Raw genomic sequence first — 24,159 nt, forward strand, 5'->3', positions numbered from 1 at the left:
TTAAGCATAATCGGTTTATGAATGTGCATGTAAACGCACTCATTGTTCTTTGTTTTTTTTCCCTCTGTTTTTTACACCACAGTGCTGGAAACGTGTATATATAACAGCTTATATTCTGTGACATTCCTGCTGAGTGTGTTTGTCTCGACTGATGACAGTGTTTATACAAACTTATGAAACACAGTCTAGCTCCGCAGAGCCATCGCATCTCTGACCTTCACATTTCTTTATAGAGGAAGACTGGCGTTCAGCATGAACCTGTCAGATGTCAAATGACTAGTTTGGGGCATAGAAGAAACTCAGAACAGGCCAGCGCGATGGCCAATAGGCACATATCTACCTTTTTCTCTAATATGCGAAAAATTACTATCAGGCCATGATCAGATTTTTACTCCAGAACATGTGATGAATGTACAAACAGATTTGTGATGTTTTGAAGAATCACCCTTTATTTAAATAACAGCCTGTTTGGGCAGCATGTAAAGAGAGAGGTGCGGTCACATGTTCTGGGGTCAGAGGTCAGGGGTTGAGTTACGGGGTGCGTTCGAGATGAGGGGTGCCGCTTACATTCTGCCCACTTTCCCTGCTGTTATGTGACGAGCTGTGACGCATTTACTGACGCGTTGTGCATATCTCTCTTCCATAGACATAGACAGATGCTGGTGCAATACCGTGGCAACATCGATATAAGGTTCTTTGGAAACTGCTCTGTTGATATAACCCAATTCAAGATGTTATGAAGACTCATCAATACTTTATAAACACCCAGGCCACAACCTGTTTGCACTTCTGCCCTCAGGCAGACGTTACAGATCTCTGTGCACTAGAACATCTAGTTTCTTTCCCCCGGCTATCTCCACATTAAATAACTAGCACACCAATTACTACCTTTTATAATTCATAATTCAGTACGCAATATGGTGTTCATGCCACCTGAGAGATAGTCAATAAATAGATCCTAACTATGTAAATACATATTTTTGTGGATAGATTTTCTGATCTAGATGTATATTACTTTATTTTTAATTTATTATTATTTCTTAATCTCATTATTTAAATGTTCTTTCTGTTCTGTTGTGTTATGGATATGTATGTACATTGAGCTCCTGAAAACTACAACAAATTCTTCGTGTGTTTGCGCACACTTGACGAATAAAGCTTATTCTGATTCTGATATGAAGCATATTGAAGGTTAAACACTCATAAGTAGTTATGCTCATATTTTAGCATGATCCGAGATGTTCCAAAGAGCATTTTGTGCTTCAATGGAAGCAAACAAAAACTGACTGTGCAAATGAGTCACATGATCAATGTCATGCTTATTTTTTTTGACTAGTGACCTAGAAATAGTGCACAATCTGAAGTGTTTCTTATTTATTTTAAATAAAGATTTTTCTGGTCTAGACTAGTAGTCACTCATTTAAAGGGTTAGTTCACCCCAAAATAAAAATTCTGTCATTAATTACTCACCCTCATGTCGTTCCACACCTGTAAGACCTTCGCTCATCTTCGGAACACAAATTAAGATATTTTTGATGAAATCCAAGAGATTTTTTTTGTATCCCCCACAGAAAGCAACGCTATTACCATTATTCAGGGTCCAGAAAATAGTAAAGACGTCATTAAAATAGTCCACGTGACTGCAGTGGCCAATAATGAGCCGGCGTTCGAACGTAATTATGTTGCTTTCTTTGGGGGATAAAAAAACCTTGGATTTCATCAAAAATATCTTAATTTGTGTTGCGAAGATGAATGAAGGTCTTACAGGTGTGGAACGACATGAGGGTGAGTAATTAATGACAGAAATTTCATTTTTGGGTGAACTAACCCTTTAAGCCATTCGACTAGTCGGACATTTATGGTATTAATTTAATTACTTTATTATATACTTGGGGTGTGACATCGGAAAACGTTTCAGGGCTGAGAAAGAATATTATATGAAACATTGTTCTACACTACAGAGAAATACTAAACCATAATAATGAGCATTTAAAATATAAATAAAACACTCAAGTGCACGCATAAGGCTTGCCCGCAGCACATCAGCAAAAGTAATGATTATATCGGGAAAAAACAGCAAGGAGACTGTCTGAACATTTTAACAATTTATTAATAAACTAGCGATTTCTGAATGAGTGTCGGCTGCAAAGATGAACGCTGACGGCTCTGACTCGTCATCTCCACAGTATAGTGGATGAGCTTTTGTTGAAATGCACGTTAAGCAGGTACTAATTTAGTTACCAGACTCCACATAAACACTTGGATATGTGCCTAATAATAGCGCACATTTATCTAGGTTATCGTTAATGTTAGAGCGAGCTGGCTAACGTTAGGCTACTCCTTACATGTTTCAAATGATAAGCCATGTCTGAGTGATTACCACATGGACCAGCTTCGTTATCGTTCTGTCCGTCGCCGACTGTGACTTCACCAATTCCCGTGGAGTTTGTTTTTCTGTAACTAACCAACTAATTAAGATTTGGATGACTAAGCCTCATCTCGTCGTCTATTAGAGGGCAGCCCTATATTTTACATAACTATTCTTTGTTTTAAAAAGTTAAAAATCCTAAAGCTTTATACCTGTTCTTTGTTTTAAAAATGTTGTTCAGGTGCACAAAATGTCAAATCCCTGATTTGCAATGCGGTTTCAGACCTTTGGACCGTTTTACATTTCTTTAAAATGGCCTGTCTATTTTTTGCATGCAGAAATTGTCTACTGTACCTGGTATTTAGTGCATGAATCATGACTATAATGATCCAGACAGTGGCGTAAAAGGTTCTGACCTATTTGCGATACTGACCACTGGCCCAAATACCAACACAGGGACTTTATGAAATGCTAAATGATACACTGTCTGGCCTTACAGGCACACTGTTATGAGTCACTGGCCATTTACAGGGCTAAAGTCAAGGCATATGAATGGAGAATAAACAGACCCTCTGTCTTGTAATGAGACATTTAAATTACATATGCAAATAAATTCTGTATATTAGTCCATAAATTAACAGTAGTCTGTATATTCATTTTGTGTGTGTGTGTCGTCTTTCTCCCACAGGTGCATCCCAGGAAACATCGTCTGCTGCTGGAGGTGTTTGATGAAAATCGTTTGGTATGTACATGAGTGCATTGATTTACTGTGATGTCAATCAAAAATGAGTTAGAGACATTTGTAGTCTTTTATGGTCACCAAAGCTGCGTTTATTTGATCAAAAGTACATAGTGATATTGTGAAATATTATTACAATTTAAAATAACTGTCTTCTGTGTGAATATAATGTAAAATGTAATTTATTTCTGTGATCAAAGCTGAATTTTTAGCATCATTACTCCAGTCTTCAGTGTCACATGATCCTTCAGAAATCATTCTAATATGCTGATTTGCTGCTCAAGAAACATTTCTGATTATTATCCTGGGTGAAAACAGTTGTGCTGCTTAATTTTTGTGGAAATGGTGATACAATTTCTTTGAATAAATAGCATTTATTTGAAATAGAAATCTTTTGTTACATTATAAATGTCTTTACTGTCACTTTTGTTCAGTTTAATGCATCCTTGCGGTATAAAAGTATTCATTTATTTAAAAAAAAAATCATACTGAGCCCAAAACTTTGAGCATTAGTGTAGATCAGTGAATTTTAGTTTTAAATTGACCCTTCACCGGGAGTTTGATTGACAGGCAATCTAACCAATCATAACAGTGATTCCGCCGTTTTGTCCGACAAAGCAGTCAGGGAAGTTAGTAGATTAACGTCGGTGGACTTGAACTTGAAAAATAGTGTGTACTGACGTCTTTCCGCGGTTGAAACAACATTCCTTCTGATGTTCATTCATGTTTATTTGATGCTATATATTAACTAGTAGGAAGAGATGATCGATTCATTAGTCGCTTGAAGCACTATATCGATACGACCTATTAAAGAGCCACAAAACTGTGTTTATTGTTTAATTTTCTTTAAAAAATTCAAAATTTGAAATTTGAGACTTTGTTTTTTGGTTCTTTGGAAATTTCTATTAATGCATTCTATGTCTGTTTTGCTATTGAAGTAGCGAGTAAATTGTTTAAAGGTGCTGTGTGTAATTTCTGCACCAGTGGTGGCAACAAATGGCATTACAGTCTGCTTTTTTTGAGTTGCCTAATATAGAAATATTGGCTTAACCAGTGGCATTTGTTTGGCTGTACAGTGGCAGACGTGTTAGCTTGGTAATGAACCCATTCACAGTTCAGCAGTCTCAAATGTGTTCTGCAGGTTAGTGTTGGGTTCAGGTCTGTAAAATCAGTGTGTAATGAATGAACAAGGGTGCCTTTTTGCAAGTAGCCACCATAAAGCTCAGGCTTGGGAACTGAAATGTACCTCTGGGTGTTGTAAATGTGAAAAGTAACTGCTTTAAAACACATAAAAGTGAATGAGGCGTGACCGGTGTTAGGGGGGTTCTCTCCGTCACACGCTGACGGCGTCCTCCCTGAATTAAACAAACACTAGCATAAAGGACCCAGTGTTCAAGGAAGAACAGTAACTCCTGATAACACTATAAACTGCAGTCATCTTCCTGTATGTGACAGATGGGTTAACCCGGTTACTGGATGTAAGAAAAACTGGTATGTCATTGCTAGAATGTGTTCATTGGCATGAACCAAGCATGCATGCTATTTCCATCTCCTGAGGAATGTGGTAGCTTACAGAAAGGATGACAAATCATTTCAGACTTTTTGACAGTAGGCTAGATGTTAATTTTCATTTGAAATGCATGCAATTGCCTCTGATATTCTTTGTTTTAAAATGTGTCCAAATCCTAAAACTTCCATGTGCACAAAATTCAATTTAATTTTCAGTCATGTTGTAAGCAGGGTGATTTCCCGTACTAGTCATGTGCACTGTGGTAACTCCAATTACCCCTGGGTGCAATTGCCCCTGATTAATGAGATGGCTTTTCTCTGACAGAAGCATGGGCTTAAATGGCTGCAACAGCGGGTTTCAGGTGACACATGATGTCCATATGAGAGCTGGCACAACAAGCTCGATTTTGGAGGCACATTTTCTTCTGCAAGTTTTCAACTTGTAGATGAAGCTATCATGCCTTTAAGCCGTGCATGGTTAGAAGTGGAGAAATGCGCCAAATGCTCAGTTTACGAGCTTGGCGGTTTCACACCTGGCGTATCTCCGACTTGCTGCACACTCAGAAAGCTTAAAAAATGATGCCAAACCCCGTTCCTCTTTATTTCCTGTAACTCTATCCTGGTGGGGTAAAAATATTAGCAGGGGTGCAGCTTTACAAGAAACTCTAGACACTGGGCTGCAACTTCTGTGAAAGGAGGTGGCAGAGACGAGCTTGGCCAGAACAGGGCGAGCTGTTCCACCTCCATCCTGGCATGCACGCAGATTGTTGTTTTTTGTTGCAGCTGTGGGAGGGAGGGCACCCGTGCCTGAATCGGTGCTTGCAAAACTACAGAAGGCACAGCTGAGGTACTGACATAGAGGGGTTTCTGGAGCAGTAAAGCTCTCAGAGAACTAGATCTGTAGATGGTGCACGCATAGAACTGTCCTTCATTATGCATTTGACCTGTCATGTTAGCTTCTGGGGAGCTTCAAGAGGAATGCCGCCTGTCACTGCTGCTATTTTGGCAGTGTGGACCCGCTAATGGTTGCAATCACAGCACGGGACCAGGAGCAGTTGCTTTTTGCTGCTCGTTTTTTATTTGTTAGTTTCGGGTTCCTGCATTCCACTGGATCTGCATGGCGCGACACCTGCGACTGCATTTTGCTTCGCGAAGAAGCAACACCGACCCGCTGTCAGAAACCTGCAGCGGTCAAGCCGAGGATAGCAGCTTGGCGCAGAGTTCCCTCCATATGAAGGTGACTCCAGGACAGCTGGCCCTGGCTTTGCCACCCTTGTCACCAGAGTACGGTAATTTACAGCGGCACTCCACTGTATTTATCCCCAAGGTGAATGGGAGCCGGAAGAGCACGCTTCAGATCTCCTTGCAGCCCTGCAAGCAGAGCGGAGATGCGGACGGCAGCAGTGCCGGGGAGGACGGAGAGCTTGGCGGAAATGGGGATGGAGGTTCCTGTTGCAGCAGCACCATGAGCGATGCCGGTTACTGCAGCAGCAACAGCATATTTGAAGCGGACCTCCCAGATCGCAAGTCGATCTCTCGGCGGAAGGCGAGGGCGCCCTTGCGGCGCTGCTCATCCCTGGTGATCTTCCCACGGAGCCCATGCACAACGCCACCCGCCTCCCCTGTGAGTCCAATTGCGTCTCCCATGATTCCCCCGCTGCCTCCATCTGCACGGAGTTCCTTTCAGACCTCTCATCAGATGCAGCTGTCCAGCATTGATGCGTTGCACGAAGACATGCAAGCGGCGTCCAAGGGATCCGTCGCCACTGCAGTTAATGGTGTGCGGCTGTCCAAAAGCAGTACGTCAGCAGAGCACAGGGACGCCAAACCCATCGTGCATTTCAGCGTGCCTCCGGAACAACCGCCAGGACCAGAGCGGACGGAAAGACACTCCAGCGTTTTATTGCACTTCGCAAACCAGAGACTGCTTCCCTCAGGGAAAACAAGTTCAGCCAAAACAAAGGTTAACATTGACTGTTCCAAACCTCTCGAGGGCCCACAAACCGACAACATCCCGGAACCTCAGAAGGCGAAGCTTTTCCGTAGCACCTCAGCTTGTATGCTGCCAAACGGAAGAGCGGCGTCGACAGAAAGAAGACATGACACTTTTCCGACTAGTGGTAATTCGGATCAGTCCTCAAGAAAAGGCTCTCATCGCTTCCTTCACAGGAGTATTTCTTTGGAGTTACCCTGTGCGAACGCTGAGATATCCTGTCACGTTTCAAATGCAGCAGACATGCACTCCAACGGCCCTCCGCACGTACACATCCATGTATCTCATGGCACAGGTGCACGTAAACCAAACACCCTACAGGAAAACAGCACAAACGACAAAACGGATCATGTTCCAACCTGCACAGAGAGAAATGCCACCGTAAGCCTTTCCGTCTCTTAGCTCGTCTATCTTGCACATAAGGGTGTAATTTTACTCTCTTAAACAAGGTAAAGTCAGTGAGTGTAAACAATCTTTTGCATTCAAAATGAGTAGCTTTGCAGATTTCTGAAGACATGGTTTGTGGATTTGTAGAGTTCTCTAGTTGTCTTGCCATTGAATAGTTGAGGTGTTTGAACATCTCTGGATTAAACATTGTGCAATGATTCAGCAAATATGCACCATAACAAATTCAGAAAGTTCCCTTCCCTTGATCTTGCATGTAACTTTTTCCTTTAAATTTTTAAAGATATGCAGATATATAGACTGTGATAAATTTCAACATGGGATTGTGCAATTCCCAAATGAATTACAGTGCATTTAAATTATATAAGTATTTATATTTGTTTAACAGTATATGGAAACCTCTCACAGTCTTTATCTGCAAACCTGCAGGAGCTCATTTCAGCCCCTTTGCATTTGGTATTGATCACATTAAAGGCACAATATGTAAGATTTTGGGTTTAATATATCCAAAAACCACTAGAACAATGTAATATATTTTGTTGACTTGTGTACTTACATTATCCCAGATGTTTACAAAGATGTTTAAATCCAGAGAAATAAGCAATTTTAACCAGGACATGGACATCATACCCACATTACCCTCGGTTTTATTTTGTAGAAACCATGGAAACTCCAAAGATGCTTTAATATATTATGTGTTTTTAGAAAAATGAGCAACTGTTTGGATACATTCATCGACAGAAAACTAATCATTGTTGTATAGCTCAACACAGTAAGTCTTATTGTTTGAATCTTGTTTTCTTGATTTACTGCGAGCACCATGTTTTACCGTGACTAATATCGATCTAGCTCACTGCAGTGTGCAACAAGTGTCTCATAGCAGCCTCCGAGCAAACACAGAGTAGCATTATAACAACTTTAAACACACAAATGTATCTAATATGATAAAACAGCGCTGCTTTACCCCACACACGCTTGACCGGAAGAAGCGGAAGCGCTCATCTGCGGCATAATAAAAGTTCTGCTGCTCTCGAGACTTGTGTCGCGTTCGCGCTTGTCTCTCATTAGCAATCGCTCCAGCGGCCTCGTTCCGCTCCAAAGGTTTTCAGCCACACCCTGCTTCATACTACAGTAATGTTATTTAATCTTTAAAACATTAGCTTATCCATTAATATGATTTCTGCCCGAGTCCCGTCTGATTCTTTTCCACCGGCTGTAGACGTGAAGACGACGCCTTGATTTCGGGGAGTTATCAAACTACGCTATTGTTTTGAATAAGCGACCTCTAGAGGCGAAAACTACATAGTGTGTCTTTAATTTGCACAATTATGTGCACAGTTGTATGCAAACATTCAACAGTGTTTATTTGCAATGTGTTAATCCATTTATGCAGGTTGGCATATAAACAAGAACTTGCAACCTAAGCAGTTGCATGCTTGCACAGCACATTTTACAGGCTTTTTTAGTTTTTATTAATTGGTTAACACTCCGATTGATCACTGCATGTATTTACCTCTGGGATAATTATAGACAGTGGTCCCTAAGCCTCCCCCCAGGCCTACGTCTAAAAATACAGCCTTGAAAATATTCTGCTTGACTCCAGTTAGTCTGGTCGAGTACCACACTGGGCACCCTCAGGATTCAACATGATATGCAGGGGCTGCACATGGCTGTCTGTCAGCTGTTGGGCCAAAGGTCAGCTGATGGGGGGTGGGGAGGGGAGATGAGTGTCAGCGAGTTGCAGGCCAAACGATGTGATTCCTCTGCAGTTAAGGATAACATGTTCACTTCCCAGCGGGTGCCTGCTTAGCTGTGGTATGTTTTCAGAGCATCAGGTGTCTCGCTCGCAGCACTTATTTCATTTACACTCGCTCTCTTTGTGTGTGATTTTACAGTGTGTTAGAAACAGGTCGCACAAGCAATTAACAGCGCTGTTACCTTTACTGCCGCGGCGCTCTTATGTAATCTAATCTAAATTCAAGGCTCTAATTTCAGCGTGCTGTTTGTTTGTGCAACTCGTTAGTGATGTTCGGGGGCGTTCAAACACTTGGACATATTGTTCTTCTCATAGCTCGTTCAGATGTTTAGAAAGTACTTCGGGTACATGGCAGCAACATCAAGGCAATACAATAGCATTCAGATCCATTGCACTAAAGTTGGAGCTTGAATAACAAAATCATGCTACACTATACTTGTTTTCACTTTATCACAGAAACTGAGCTGGTGCTCGGCCAGGGGATTTGGGAATGTCTTAAAGTAATTTGATTCGTTTGATGTTTGTCATTACGAGATGCTTTTGATTCAACAGTCAGAAGATATCTGCATACAGCAAATGCAAATCATAGCAGTCACATTTTTTACTTTTATAATTTATTTTGTTTTACTGACTATTGGCAATTTTTTAGCATATTCTACCTGCTAAAATATTTAAATACTTTTAATTTACATGTATTTTTAAGATTTTATTAACATTCTTGACTTTTCCATGTCAAGAAATTTACTAGAAGTGGCAATATAAAAAATATTTGTTATAAATTATAAGTACTTAAAATAAATAATTAAATTATTTAATTACAGAATATATATTATTATTATGTAATTTAATATTATTATTATTATTATTATTATTATTACTTTTTTTTTTTTTTTTTACTGACTAATGTTAATTTCTCAGCAATTTCTACCTGATAAAATATTTAAATATTTTTTAATTTACATGACTTTTTCAGATTTTATTAATTTCCTTGACTTTTCCAGGAAGTCACAATATAAATGTTTTTTTTTTTTAAAAACTACAACTGGCAATATAAAAAATTTAAATAAAATAATTATGAATAAAGCAATTAAATTGAAATTATGTTAGATAATTAACTTCTGTTATTCCAAAATATCTATTATTTGATGAATTCTTTATACCGACTATGACTAATATTATTCACTGACTAATATAGCAATTTCTACCTTATAAAATATTTAAATATTTTTAATTGACATGCTTTTTAAGATTTTATTAATTTCCTTAACTTTTCCAGGAAGTCACAAAATAAAAAACTAGAAGTGGCTATATATATATAAATGAAATAATTATAAGTAATTAAATTAATTGAAATAGTTAAATAATTAACTTCTGTAATTCCAGAATATCTATTAATATAGCAATTTCTACCTTATAAAATAATGAAATATTTATAATTTACATGTCTTTTTAAGATTTTATTAATTTCCTTGACTTTTCCAGTTCTAGAAATTATTACACTTTAAAATTCCCACATACATCAGGTCCAAAAGTTGTTGAGGGAACAAAATAAATTAAGAAATATGTCAAATTGCATCTTCATTTTTAGCTGTTTCAGCTTATTTTAAAGCCTTTTAAAGTCATTTTGCGGTCCATTGCTTGAGAACCACTGGTTTTCATGGACATGGCTGCTCAACATGTTTTGTGTGATGTGGTTTTCAGCAAACTAGACTGACTAGACTTTGTTGGTGAAAACTGTACTTGATTTAGACATTATCCCTGCTACAGAGTTTTCTGCTGTAGAAATGTGTAGAGCAGGTCCAGATTGGTAACTGGCTCTAGTCGAACTGTAGGTCACGGTTCCTCTGTTTTCCACTCAAGGACACCGTCGCACCTTGTGCTTGGCGGCGGGAATGGTTAACACATGACCGTGTGACCTCTGACAAAGGTCAACGCAATCAGCGCGCTTCTAAAGCGCTGTCAGATATCTGTATGTACAAGCGCCGGGGAGTTTGTTAGTGTGTGGATGTGTATGTTGTGATTTTCCACAGCACGTTGTGTGGTTGATTAGCTCTTATCAGTCAACAGAGCAGCACTTGTAATCTCTTCAGCGATGTCTCTCCTCCCACAGCGCTTGAAAACCTAATGGATTTATGAAAATAATTAGATCTCTCTCTGTAACAGCTGCTTGATTGAGACATACTGAGACTTCGTGCTTGTTCTTGGTCTTATTGTGCACGACTTAACGCTACAATGTATTTGTATCTTTCATTGAAATGCAATTAGTCTGCCTTTCTAAAATTTATATGAATGGCTATGCAGTAATTCTGGTTATCAAAAATGGTCAAATCGAATCGATCAAGTTCCAACATACATTTTTGTCACATTGAATATCCTTGTTTAAGCCAAAATGCACATTTATGGAAGTAAAATGCAGTTGGGTCATACCGTGTCAACTCAACCAGAGGTCCCAGCTCAAATTTTTGATTTTGTTAATATTTTTTCTGTAGAAAGACAAACATAAATAGTGATGAAAGCCAAAATATTAAATGTCACAGATGTATATTTACTGAGTAATCCACTATTTTCTAGAGGGGGGTCAAAATGACAATTTTCACCTGAGATTTGTAGCCAATTTAAAGGGGTGTAAAAATTACTTTAGAAAGCATCATTATTTTATTTTTACACAGAGATTGGTAGGTCTATTAGTAAAATCTATTGACTTTAGCAATCTTTGTTTCATTATATGCCAACAGTGACAGTTCAAAAATGGCAAAAAGCACTTCTTGTGTTTTTTGCCTCAAGTTTGCGTGCCTGTAACTCAAGAAGTATTAAAGATATCTTAATATCCTTTTAGATTCTGGTTCTTAAAAAAAATTTCTTGGGTATTAAAGGCCCTTGATGATTCAATCCCAGAGATATGGAGATTTTTATGCGGCTCCATGAGTAAATTAGTAAATTGTACACATTTTTAGTGGTCAGAAACCAAATGTGGCTCACTTTGCATACAGCTGATTTATTTTTTTTGTTCCTTTTAAAGATAAATATCTGAAGAACAAATAATGTTGAAACTAGAAATGTATCTCGTGTTTTTCTATCAACTTGCATAGAACATTCCTTTCTGTGTGACATAAATATTCCTTTTCCAAAGTTTGCATGTCTGTAACTCTAAAAGTATTCAAGATATCTTAATATCCTTCTAGATTCTCATTCTTAATAAACTTTTCTTTTGAAATCTACATTTTCAAGGCCCTATTTAGTTTAGTCTCATAGATATGGGGATCTCAAAGCAGCTCCTAGTTCAAATTGTTGAATTTTACCCATTTTCAGTGACCACTTTGCACACAGCTGATACTTACTGCATTTAAAGAGGAATGTCCTAAGAATAAATAATGTTTAAACTAGAAATGTATCCAAAATTTGGTTGATTTGACATGGAATGACCCAGTTTAATTTTAACATAACATTGTAAGATCTCATTTTCAGTGTCGTTGTTGCAGCTTCAAATCAAAATTGATATTTTGTATGATTATTATGCTTATGTTTGTTCATTCTTGGGTTGATTTAGGTGATATGTGTTTGAAATACAGTAATTGTGGTTGATTTGTTATTTGCTGCTCTTGTGTTGCAGGGTTTTCTTCTGTAGACAGTTTCCAAAAAGCCACTGAATTGACAACAAAGTCTGTCCTTTTAGTTTACATAAAACAACATCTGAAAGTTTAGAAATGAGCATGAACTTTGTTCAGTAGCGTTTAGATGTGATTTAAACTCTAATGATGTGTGTGATCATGAGGAAATGTTTGTCAGGTGTTTTGCAGTAGTAAACCAGCAGTCATGCTTCTCTCGTAGCAGAAAATTGTTGACTTTCAGCCTTCTCCATTAAGTTTCTTCAAACGTTTGGCATCGTTTACTGTTTTCCTTCTCATTACCGGAGCAGACGGTGCTGATCGTTTACAGATAGTTTCACAACAGTTTTCCTTTTTTGCCTCACTAACATGTTGCCTTGTTTCACAATGGATAAAGTTGTGTGTTCCCCATAGTTTTTTATGGTATACTTATTATACTATACACTCCCATACTATGCCAGTGTTCTGGCTATACTATACTGTACTATAGCAGTTGTCGTGTATGTATGACACAGCTTCACAAACAGTCTTTTTAACCACACAGTAGCATATGCAAATGTATACAAATATTCAAATTATCACAGAAGCACTGGGATAAAAGTTTATAGTTCGGATATAAAAACTGACGTCTACGGTAGCAGTACTAAATTGAGTAAATCAACTTTTTTTAAGTATCTTGACTCTTCAAATAAAGATTATATCAGTGACATCATAACATCAGTAGGTGGTGACAGTGTATTTGTCATTGAATTGTTCACTCAAGAGATTTGTTCAAAAACAATATTTTATCCAGTAATGAAACAGTAGTGAAGTCATTGAATCATTCATTCATATAGATGCCCTTTACATAAGATGTAATATAAGTCTCTGGTGTCCCCAGAATGTGTCTGTGAAGTTTCAGCTCAAAATACTCCACAGATCATTTATTATAGCTTGTCAAAATTGCCCCTATTTGGGTGTGAGCAAAAACACGCCATTTTTGTGTGTGTCCCTTTAAATGCAAATGAGCTGCTGCTCCCGGCCCCCTTTCCATAAGAGGGCGGAGCTTTAACAGCCATGCTTCAGTTGCTCAACAACAACAAAGCTGGAGAATCTCACGCAGCCAAAATGAGGATTGTGAGTAACGGTGTTCAGCCTTACATTGTTCAAACCGGAGTCGACACTGATGGAGAGACTCAGGAAGAAGTTACAACTTTTAGAATGAAACTGAACGTTTCTGAATGGTTAGTGGATAAATTTATGTAGTTGCTGTGGAGTTGATTCAGCTCATCGACTAGCATGTGCCGTCATGTTAATCTTTTGTGCAAATCAAGCATTTGTTTGTGAAGCAGTCTGGCGTAAAATGACGGCATGGAAACAACACTCTACTACAACAACTCTTTCTCTTCTCTGAAGCAGCCCAACATCGCCTCACCCCCTTTGTTGCTATGCAGTTCATAGCCAATATAAAACTTCAATTAAATCATGTGTCTTTTCTTAATAAAACAAGGTAATCATGCAGCATATCATGCTTAATAACTGCTGAGATGACACTAACAGAGACTACACTACACAGTTTCATTTCATTTACACGGGGGCACAAAGAGCGAGTCCATTGTCTCATCTGAGGCCTGGCACAGTGGCAGAACCGCTTTGTGGTTTGACCCGAATACAGAGCAAACAGGAATATGTGAGGCTGGCCTTAAGGAGGGAATATATGTGTTTTAGTCATCATCATGGATTTATAAGTGCTGTAAAAACCTGAACGACCCTTTGATAGCGAGTAACTCATTTGCAAGGAAGTCATATACTGAATGTAGATGGACATGTTTTAGTGTAAGGTCAGTCGTTATTTCTTGTTGCCCTCGATACCATAAAACAAAACATCTGACAGCGTTTTGAACGCGGATGGTTTTTACGCCTCATTTAGGTGACGTGTTTAACTTGTCATATTGTTTCAGTTAAGATAATGACAGCGTGTGTAAAAAGCTTGGTATAAAATGTATTTAAAAGCATAAGAAAGCCAGGCATTGAAATGATTCACAGCAGCTGGAAAAGGTTTGAGGATGGGAATGATTTTGTTCCGAAAACAAGCTCTCTCTCTTTCTTGCTCCCTGTTTTTTTCCTCTCTCTTTCGGCCTACTTTTAACTCGCTCACAGTCTGAGGGTTAGACCACGGGAAGTCTACCTTTATAAAGCCTTGTTTATATATAACACATGTATTTATATCTCTGTAAACAATGAAAGCACTGTACAGTCTCAGATAAGGTCAGTGTCTTCATAACACACAGCTCTTTATGAAAAACTGCAGACTGTTTCGAGTGTTAGGATTCACTTCTTGACTGTTTCATTCGCAGTAGATGAATGGTGAACAGAAAGGAAATCAGATTAAGCATTAAAAATGGACGTGTAAAGAAGAAAGAGATGAGAGGTGTAATGGAGGAAGAGAGGAGAAAATAACCACAGTATGAACTGCTGTTCTTGGTCCGGTTAACTAAACCCCAGCAGGGTTCCGCAGTGGTGTGTGTGTGTGTGTGTGTTTGTGTGTGCTAGAATGGTTTGTTTTGATATGAATCAGACCCATTTATCTGTGTATGCATGCTCATATTGTCACAAATCTCACCCCAAATAATAGGAAAACTAAATAAAAGGATGTTTTGGGTAATTGCTAGGCTATTTCTGGAGTGTTTCAGTATGTTTAAATACTGTCTGAAGTCAAAAGATGTCGGTAAGATAAGTAATAGATAGACACATTGAGACTCCTTAAGCTCAGTCAGTATGAATGTTTTTCGTTCATTTTGTTTGTATTATGTCCAGTTGTTTCTGTGACAGAATCTTCTGTGTTTTCTTGATTCTCTGCAGACGAGGGATGACTTCCTCGGACAAGTGGATGTTCCTCTGCACCAGATCCCTGTGAGTGTTTGCCATCATTTTATATTTTGTGTATTGAACTCTACTTTTTTTGCTGTATCTTTTGTTGAAGCTCCTGACTTGTATTGTCATTAATATAGGTTAAATCTAGGTGTTATTTTTAGAAGGTCGACCTCATACGTCTCCCATTTTAACATGGCATCATAAAATAAACCTTCTGGTTTTGAAACTGCTCAGTTGCACCTCATTATTAGTCACCGTGAACATTAAACTCTCTCTCTCTCTATATATATATATGTGTGAGTGTGTGTGTGTGTATGTTAGTTGGCTGAGTGATCATAAACATTAAGACTTAAAAATATCAGCCACATGACTCTGTGCTTCGTAGACTATTTTCAGCACTGTCTATTTGTGAATAAAATGAATAATGTTTAATGTGAAATTTGAATTGAATTACACAAATAATTACAAATAATTGCTCATATATATATTTATGAGCAATTTCACACGAGTAGCCTGCGGCCTTGTGCCTACAGCCGAATCACAGCTGTGCTGATATATAACCATATTGCACGGCTACAAGTGTGATATTGCATTTATACAACAGTTCAATGGCACAAGTGTTTAAATAGAAACAAAGAAGTGTCTTTAAAAACCCTCTTTTGTGCAGAACTACTTCCTTCTGCCACAGATTCAAATTTCACATTGACAGTTTAACAGTTGAGCCCAAACCTCTGTTACTAATTCTGAAACGTGACTTTAGAGCTAGTAACGAAGGAACGTTGAGTCGCTTCATTGAAGCTTATTGTATTTTGTAGATTATTATGATATTATGAGAGAGAGATCGACTAAAAGAGTGTACCTGCATCTGATATAGCATTCATTCTTCAGGTCGATGTCCATAATATTATATCCATTATAAAAAATCTGTTTGAATGGCTGCTGAAGAAAGCGATGTCTTTGTCTTTGTCCTTTTAAAAGTTAAGGGGATTTCCCATAGCGCTAAAACAACTTCCTTGTTCTGACTCACTCATAAAGAGAGTCTTAGCCGCCATCTAATGGCGTAAAAATGTAATTTTGCCTTGTGCCTACGGCTGAATCACAGCTGTGTTGATATATAGCCATATCGCATGGCTATGAGTGTGATATTGCGTTTATACAACAGCTCGACGGCACAAGTGTGTAAATAAATAAGAAACAACAACAGAGTGTCTTTAAAAACCCTCTTTTGTGAGGAACTGCTTCCTTCCGCCACGGATTCAAATCTCAATTTGACAGTTTAACAGTTGTGTCCAAGTGTCCGTTACTAATCCTGAAATGTCACTTTAGAGCTAGTAACGAAGGAACATTGAGTCGCTTCATTGAAACTCACTGTAATATGTAGAGTATTATGAGAGAGATCGACTAAAAGAGTGTACCTGCATCTGATATAGCATTCATTCTTCAGCTCGATGTCTGTAATATTATATCCATTATAAAAAAATCTGTTTTGAATGTCTGCTGAGGAAAGCGATATCTTTGTCTTTGTCCTTTTAAAAGTTAAAGAGATTTCCCACAGTGCTAAAGCAACTTACTTATTCTGAGTCTTTGCCGCCATCTAATGGCGTAATAATGTAACTTTCCCTGATACTATTGACAGACCCTTTAATACGGCATATTATTTATATAAAATAATATTTATTAAACAACAATATTTAAATTAACATAGCCATATTTAAATTAAAATAGCCATTATAAAAGACATAAACACAAGCAAACAATTCAGTCAAATGTACAAAAGTAGCGCTCTAGTACAGGATTTAAGTTAAATATAGCCTAAATATAAAGTCATGAAATTTAATTTTCCCCTTAACCCAAATCGTTTTGCTCTGGAAGAAGAAATAAATTAATAAGACCAAATGTCTAAGTAACTACATTCTCGCCTAAAAAACTCTTTAAACTACATTTCATGACATAACAAAAGTAGTATTTTTTTTTTTTAAATGTGGTGGATTTGCTCGACCGCCATGACAGTTTCCGCAAGCGGAGTGATACAAACGGTGAAACGGTTCCAGTGCTGATACTGTGAGAATATCGCACAGCTCTCAGCCAATCAGATTCGAGAACCAGAAAGAATTGTTGTGTGTGTGTGTGTGTGTGTACATATATATATATAGGGTCATTTCCTCCGAGGAGGCAAGGGAGGCAGTGCCTTCTCAGAAAAAAATTGGATGAGAAAATAAAATAATCCATATTATATAAAACAACACAAATATTACAAATTATGACATTAAAAAGGGCGCAAGTCACTCGTATTTCTAAAGGAACACTGCCCAACAGCGACACCCGCAGGTAAAGTTACAGCAGGAGTCATGCCTCCCTTTCCACTCATAGAAAACTATTAGACCCCCTATAGCGTGTGGTGGGTTTTGTGGGGGGTAATTGAGAATGAATGGGGGAAAGTCACGTGAGAGGAGGCAATGGCTCCATCGTGCTATGATTGGATGTAATTGGTTATGATTGGATATGATTGGTTTGTGCGATAAATCCCGCCTCTTGTTTACGTGCACGTTCCGCACGTCAGTTTGAATGAACAAATGATGGCGTCAATGGGAAGACTAATTGAAAAGTAAGTAAACAGATCACCCAGTTAGATATCACCGTTTTATGTCACGTCAAAATCGAACTTGAAATGGACTGAAAAAATAATGACTGCGGGGTTTTAGTGCAATCAGCTTGGTGAAATTAAAAATACATTTTCGTGTCTGTGACAGACGGTGTTAGCCCAAGTTGACTATTAAAAAGAAAAAAAATCAATGCACAAATAAAATATATTGTTTAAATTGTTACAGCCTTCAGTTATTATTTTGGAATGAAAGTAGAAATGCTTAAAACACTAACTTGATGAGATTGACTTGGTTTTGATAAATAGAACATTTATTACAATATAATGTTAATGTAAAATTACAAAATAGATTTGTATTTGGGGTTTTTTTTCTTATGTAATGTAAAGTAATGTTCATTTAACAAGGAAGATGTGTCAACGTTAAGAGTAATGCACATGAATTTACATTTGATTCATAAATAAAAAATGTGCCTCTTCATTTCAGAACACCACTGCACGCCACTGATATATATATATATATATATATATATATATATATATATATATTACTGTTACTAATTATGCTACAATATTTCAATAATTTGATATTTTTATTTATATATTTACAGACAGAAAATCCGAACAATGAAAGGCCGTACACTTTCAAGGACTTCCTGTTGCACCCGAGAAGGTTAGCAGGAGATTTTACTGCAGTTTTCACTACCTGTATACCTGCATGCTTTATTCCCAAAACATGATGGTTTTTACCTTAACGTTCACTGACTTCATTCTGTACGTTGTTGTTTTAAGCTCTTTGACCTGCTATGACATAATGTATTTGTGTACTGTTTTCGTTTGAAACATGTACACATCAGCACCGTTGATACACTTCAATGGAAAACAATCTTTTTCTGGTATAAGTCTTATGTTGATATATCTGTTCAACTGTTTTGATACAGTCACAAGTCGAGGGTGAAAGGTCATCTGCGACTGAAGATGACGTACCTGCCCAAAAACAGCGATACAGAGGAAGACCCTGCTGAACAGAACGAGAATCTGGATGTAAGAATAATGCACACACAAACACAAGCTTTTGTAACAAACACACTGTAATTCTAGAGTTCTAGAATGATTCACAATATAGCACAGATGTGTGTATATGTATACAGTACATTAATGATTTCCTACATCTTTAAACGTGTCTCATCTGGTCTGTTTTGTTTAAAGGAAGTATCATTATTGATGTAGTTCACAGCAGCACTTCCCAAAAAGTGTTTGTGTTGGATGGAGAGGCCATGAAAACATTTTATATTCCTCTATCTGCTCTGAAGTGCTTTGTTTCCTCAAGCACAATTCTGCCTTATTCGCAAAGCTTTTCAGACATGTTTTGACCTTGAGCTGTGGGTTATTTCTCAACAGGATGACAGATAGACAGACTTTATATGTCCTTGAAGGCAATATCAGGAATTATGGTTGTCAGAAAGTGTCGTACAGTTAATATTTGTGGAAGTTGTATTTATTTGTATTTAATAGTAATAATAATAATAAATTGTATTTATAATGCGCTTTTCTAAAGCCCAAAGCGCTACAAACAATAACAAATAACAATACAGAAATACATAAATAATGCAATACAAAAAAGAAACTATAAATCATAAAATAATCATTACAGTACAGCACAGTAGAATACTAATGACAGTCTATATAAGCAATTCTAAAAAGATGAGTTTTTAACAGCTTCTTGAAACTGGTTAATGTAGGAGCATCTCTAACAGTAAGAGGAAGTGCATTCCATAACCTGGGTGCAGCAACAGATTAAGCTCTCTCCCCCATAGATTTAATCTACAGGGAGGCTGCTGAAGAGTAAGAGAATCAGCAGACCGAAAGGAACGAGAAAGTGTGTACAGGGTGACTAAATCACAAATATTCCATGCATAGCTTTGTATGTTAGTGTGAGAGTTTTAAAAACAATACGCGACTGAACAGGAAGCCAATGCAAACTATAGAGCACGTATATGTAAGAACACGTGCTGCTGAATTCTGAATATACTGCAGTCGTTTGATTGATTTAGCAGGTAAACCAACAAAGAGTGCATTACAATAGTCAATCCTGGAAGTAACAAATGCATGAATAAGCCTTTCAGCATCCGGTGGGAGTGAGGAAAGGCCTAATTCTTGCAATGTTTCTGAGATGATGGAATGCAGATTTTGTAATACTCTTAATTTGATTCTGTTGTTGAAATTAATATGTTTTTTAGTCAATTTAATGTGTTATTTTGTGTCAAGCATCACTGTTACTATTGTGTAATTTGTTTTTTAGTACATCAAATATACATTTTGCACCTTTACTGAGAAACATGAGCTCATGTAAACATATTACCTTTAAGGCTGTTTATTTTATTTTATTTATTTTATTTTATTTTTGCACTTTTACTGAGAAACATGAGATCATGTAAAGGTCTATTACCTTTTTATTTTAAAATTTATTTACTTATTGTTTATTTTTATTTTTTTTATTGACAAACAAGATCATAATTAAGATCATGTAAAAATATTAACTTTAAAGTCAGGATTATTTATTTATTTATTAATTTATTAATTAATTAATTTATTTATTTTTGTACTTTTACTGAGAAACATGAGGTCATATAAAGATATTACCTTTAAGGCCAGGACTGTTTATTTTATTTTATTTTATTTTTTTATTTTATTTTTGCACTTTTACTGAGAAACATGAGATCATGTAAAGATAATAACTTTTTAAATTAAAATTTATTTACTTATTGTTTTTTATTTTTATTTTTTTTTTTTTGCACTTTTACTGACAAACAAGATCATGCATAAGATCATATAAAGATATTACCTTTAAGGCCAAGACTTTTATTTTATTTTATTTTATTTTATTTTATTTTTGCACTTTTACTGAGAAACACGAGATCATGTAAAGATAATAGCTTTTTAAATTAAAATTTATTTACTTATTGTTTTTTATTTTATTTTTTGCACTTTTACTGACAAACAAGATCATGCATAAGATCATATAAAGATATTACCTTTAAGGCCAGGACTTTTATTTTATTTTATTTTATTTTATTTTTGCACTTTTACTGACAAACAAGATCAAGCATAAGATCATATAAAGATATTACCTTTAAGGTCAGGACTTTAATTTTATTTTTTACTTTATTTTATCTTATTATTTTATTTATTTTTTTATAAAATATTATTATTTTATTTTATTTTATTTTACTGTTTTAGCCTGAGGCATATTTTAAATGAGGTCACTAAGAAACCATTGTAGCATAATGGCGGCGAGTTTTACGCAAGTAAACACAGCTAAACATGATTTATGTTCTTGTTGTTTTGAAATACAGTAAGCATTTAGTCATACACCATGCATATGCTTTCTTTGAACTAGTGCTGAATGTCATCAAGTTTCCAAACAAAAGAAACAAAGCCTTCAGCGAATTAATGACATTTGTTTGTGCATAAACAAATGAGTTATATTTATGCACAATAACTTTAATATAGAACCAGCAGAGTCACTGTGTAATTTTCCAGCCTGCTGTCATTGTACGAGGGCTGTGTTGACACTGGTGTCGGGTGTGTTCACATCGTACAAGAAATACAGGCATGATTCCAGACGTCCAAAACTCACTCGGAAGTGCCACCGACAGTAGATTAAATGGAGCATAGTCGTTCCAGAATTCAGTCCTGTTGTGCCTTCATAAGAGACTCGGTCCGGGGTGGTTATGTGAAATTTGTGCACCATAAAGCCGCTTTGCATGAAAAGCAGTTAAAGGGTTAGTTCACCCAAAAATGAAAATAATGTCATTAATTACTCACCCTCATGTCGTTCCACACCTGTAAGACCTTCATTCATCTTCAGAACACAAATGAAGATATTGTTGATGAAATCCGATGGCTCAGTGTGGCCTACATTCACGGCAATGACATTTCCTCTCTCAAGATCCATAAAGCTACTAAAAACATATTTAAAACAGTTCATGTGAGTATAGTAGTTCTACCTTAATATTATAATGCAACGAGAATATTTTTTGTGCGCCAAAAAAACAAAATAACGACTTATCAACAATATAGTGATGGGCCGATTTCAAAACACTGCTTCGGAGCTTTACGAATTGAATAATTTTTGGGTGAACTAACCCTTTAAATGGCTGGTAACAAAGTGATCACACAAACAATGTTTTAATACTCTGGTCATTTCTGTGTTGTAGCCTGGTTGGGAGTTTTTGGAGCCTCATGAATTATGCAGTCCTCATCATCCCCATCAGCTGCCTGCGCTGCCCCCTGGCTGGGAGGAAAGGCAGGACAACCTGGGACGAACTTACTATGTCAACCATGAGAGCAGGACCACACAGTGGCACAGACCCACCATCCAGTAATTATCACCTACTTAAAAACACACACACACATTAGAATCATGCAAACACAAGCCCAAGAACATACACAACCCCAGTGTGCAATGTAAATGTTTGCATTTATCTTTCACCTTCATTCATTTGGCACATTGTTTTAATCAGAGTGACTTGACCCCCCATGACCTTTGTGTCGCTAGAGTGATGTTTGTCCATCTGAATTACAATTTACATTAATTACTGTTAAATTTGTTTTTAGCACATCAAGTATTCTTTTTGTACAAAAGGCCATTTTAAGATTTTACATTTAAAAAGGTCAGTATTTATTTTACTTTATTTTTTTTTTCACATTTTATTTAGTTTTTTTTATTTTATTAGTACATCAAATTTACGTTGCACTTTGACTTTATATTGTTTTTGTTTGTTTATTTTAATTACACTTAAATTTGTTTTTAGTACATCAAATGTACTTTTTGTGCAAAAGTATTTATTTTATATATTTTTTATTTGTTTGTTTTTATATATTTTTTTATTTTATTTTTTACTTTTTTATTTATTAGTACATCAAATTTACATTTTGCACTTTGACTTTATATTATTTTTATTTGTTTTATTTTTATATATTATTTTATTTATATTTTTTTTTTTTTTATTTTATTAGTACATCAAATATACATTCTGTACTTTTTTAAGATTTTAACATTTTGTACTTTGACTATTTTATATTTTGTTTGTTTTTTATTATTGTTTTTTATATTATTTAGTTTTATTTAATTTATTTAATTAACTTTTATTTCGTTTTTTATTTTATTAGTACATCAAATATACATTCTGTACTTTTTAAGATTTTAAATTTAGAAAGGTCAGAATTTGTTTTTTTATATTTTATTTTTTTATTATTTAATTTGATTTATTTTTTTTTATATTACTGCACCAAATATGCATTTTGTACTTTGAATTTATTTTATATTTTGTTTGCTTTTATTTGATTTTTTATTTTATTTAGTTTTATTTAGTTTGAAAGGTCAGTATTTTATTTTATTTTATTTTGTTTGTTTTATTTTCTGTTTTGTTTTCATTTTTTATTTTAGTTTTTAGTTTTTTATTATGTTTTATGTTTATGTATTATGTTTCATAAAAGAAAGGTCAGGGGTTTTCATAATCAGTATATAAACAAATAATTTTGACACTCTAAATATGTTTTTTTGTGACGCATTTATTTTCTGTAGATTTTCAACAATCAGCAGGTCAATACTCCTTACATAAAACTCTTCAGAAGTCAATCATCCTGTTATACAGGCCTCTTATTTCCTTCCTCTGCTCTCCGCTGTTCAGCGGCGCCCTCACCTGTTTTATTTGAATCTTTCTGGGTCATTATGAGCACTGAAGTGTGTGTTTTGTCCTGATTTACAGGGACACTCAAAGAGACAATGAACAGAGACAGGATACACACAACGAGTCCCAGCGGGCGTTCCTCACACGCAGACAAATATCTGAACATGACGAGAACCACGAGCGCAGAGAGTCACCTGAGGTACGCACACACTTCTGTAACTTCTTCTGAACACATGGTCAAACGACACACATTCATATCTGTGTGTGTGTGTGTGTTTTGTAGAGCTGGGAGATCATAACGGCAGATGAGTCCACGCTGTACAGCCTCAGCGAGCGCTCGCCGCCGCCCCCACACTCCCCGATGGAGTTCACGGGATTCTGTGAGGAGTTCAGCCGACTGCAGCCAGCAAACGACAGACGCACGTCCCTCACGGTCAGTCCAGACACACACACCCACACACGCATGCACACGTCACAAATGAGAGTAATAAAGTCTTTGGTGAGCAATTTTTTTTTTTTTTTTTTTTTTAAAGACATTTAATTGCTCAAAAGTGACCGTTAAGACAAGATTATATTAGTAAATAGTTATTTTCAGTAAATGCTGTTCTTTTGATTTTTCTGTTTATCAAAGAATCA

At 36.4% G+C, this 24,159-nt stretch overlaps 1 protein-coding gene across 2 annotated transcripts in view; it reads left to right on the plus strand.

The window, feature by feature from the left end:
* The window catches only part of nedd4a (NEDD4 E3 ubiquitin protein ligase a), a 42,081-nt gene that overhangs the window by 6,564 nt on the left and 11,358 nt on the right, over positions 1 to 24,159 (plus strand). The window contains exons 5-11 of one of the 2 annotated variants that reach the window (XM_051870711.1): positions 3,057 to 3,110; positions 15,217 to 15,267; positions 18,439 to 18,500; positions 18,769 to 18,871; positions 22,048 to 22,211; positions 23,602 to 23,722; positions 23,807 to 23,956. In XM_051870711.1, the coding sequence (XP_051726671.1) occupies positions 3,057 to 3,110; positions 15,217 to 15,267; positions 18,439 to 18,500; positions 18,769 to 18,871; positions 22,048 to 22,211; positions 23,602 to 23,722; positions 23,807 to 23,956 (705 nt within the window). Of the gene's footprint in view, positions 1 to 3,056; positions 3,111 to 5,419; positions 6,991 to 15,216; positions 15,268 to 18,438; positions 18,501 to 18,768; positions 18,872 to 22,047; positions 22,212 to 23,601; positions 23,723 to 23,806; positions 23,957 to 24,159 lie in introns of those variants that run through there. The other variant, XM_051870710.1, reaches the window with a different exon arrangement.

Source organism: Ctenopharyngodon idella, chromosome 18 (genome assembly GCF_019924925.1).
Source record: "Ctenopharyngodon idella isolate HZGC_01 chromosome 18, HZGC01, whole genome shotgun sequence".
In the NCBI taxonomy this organism is placed as follows: Eukaryota; Metazoa; Chordata; class Actinopteri; order Cypriniformes; family Xenocyprididae; genus Ctenopharyngodon; species Ctenopharyngodon idella.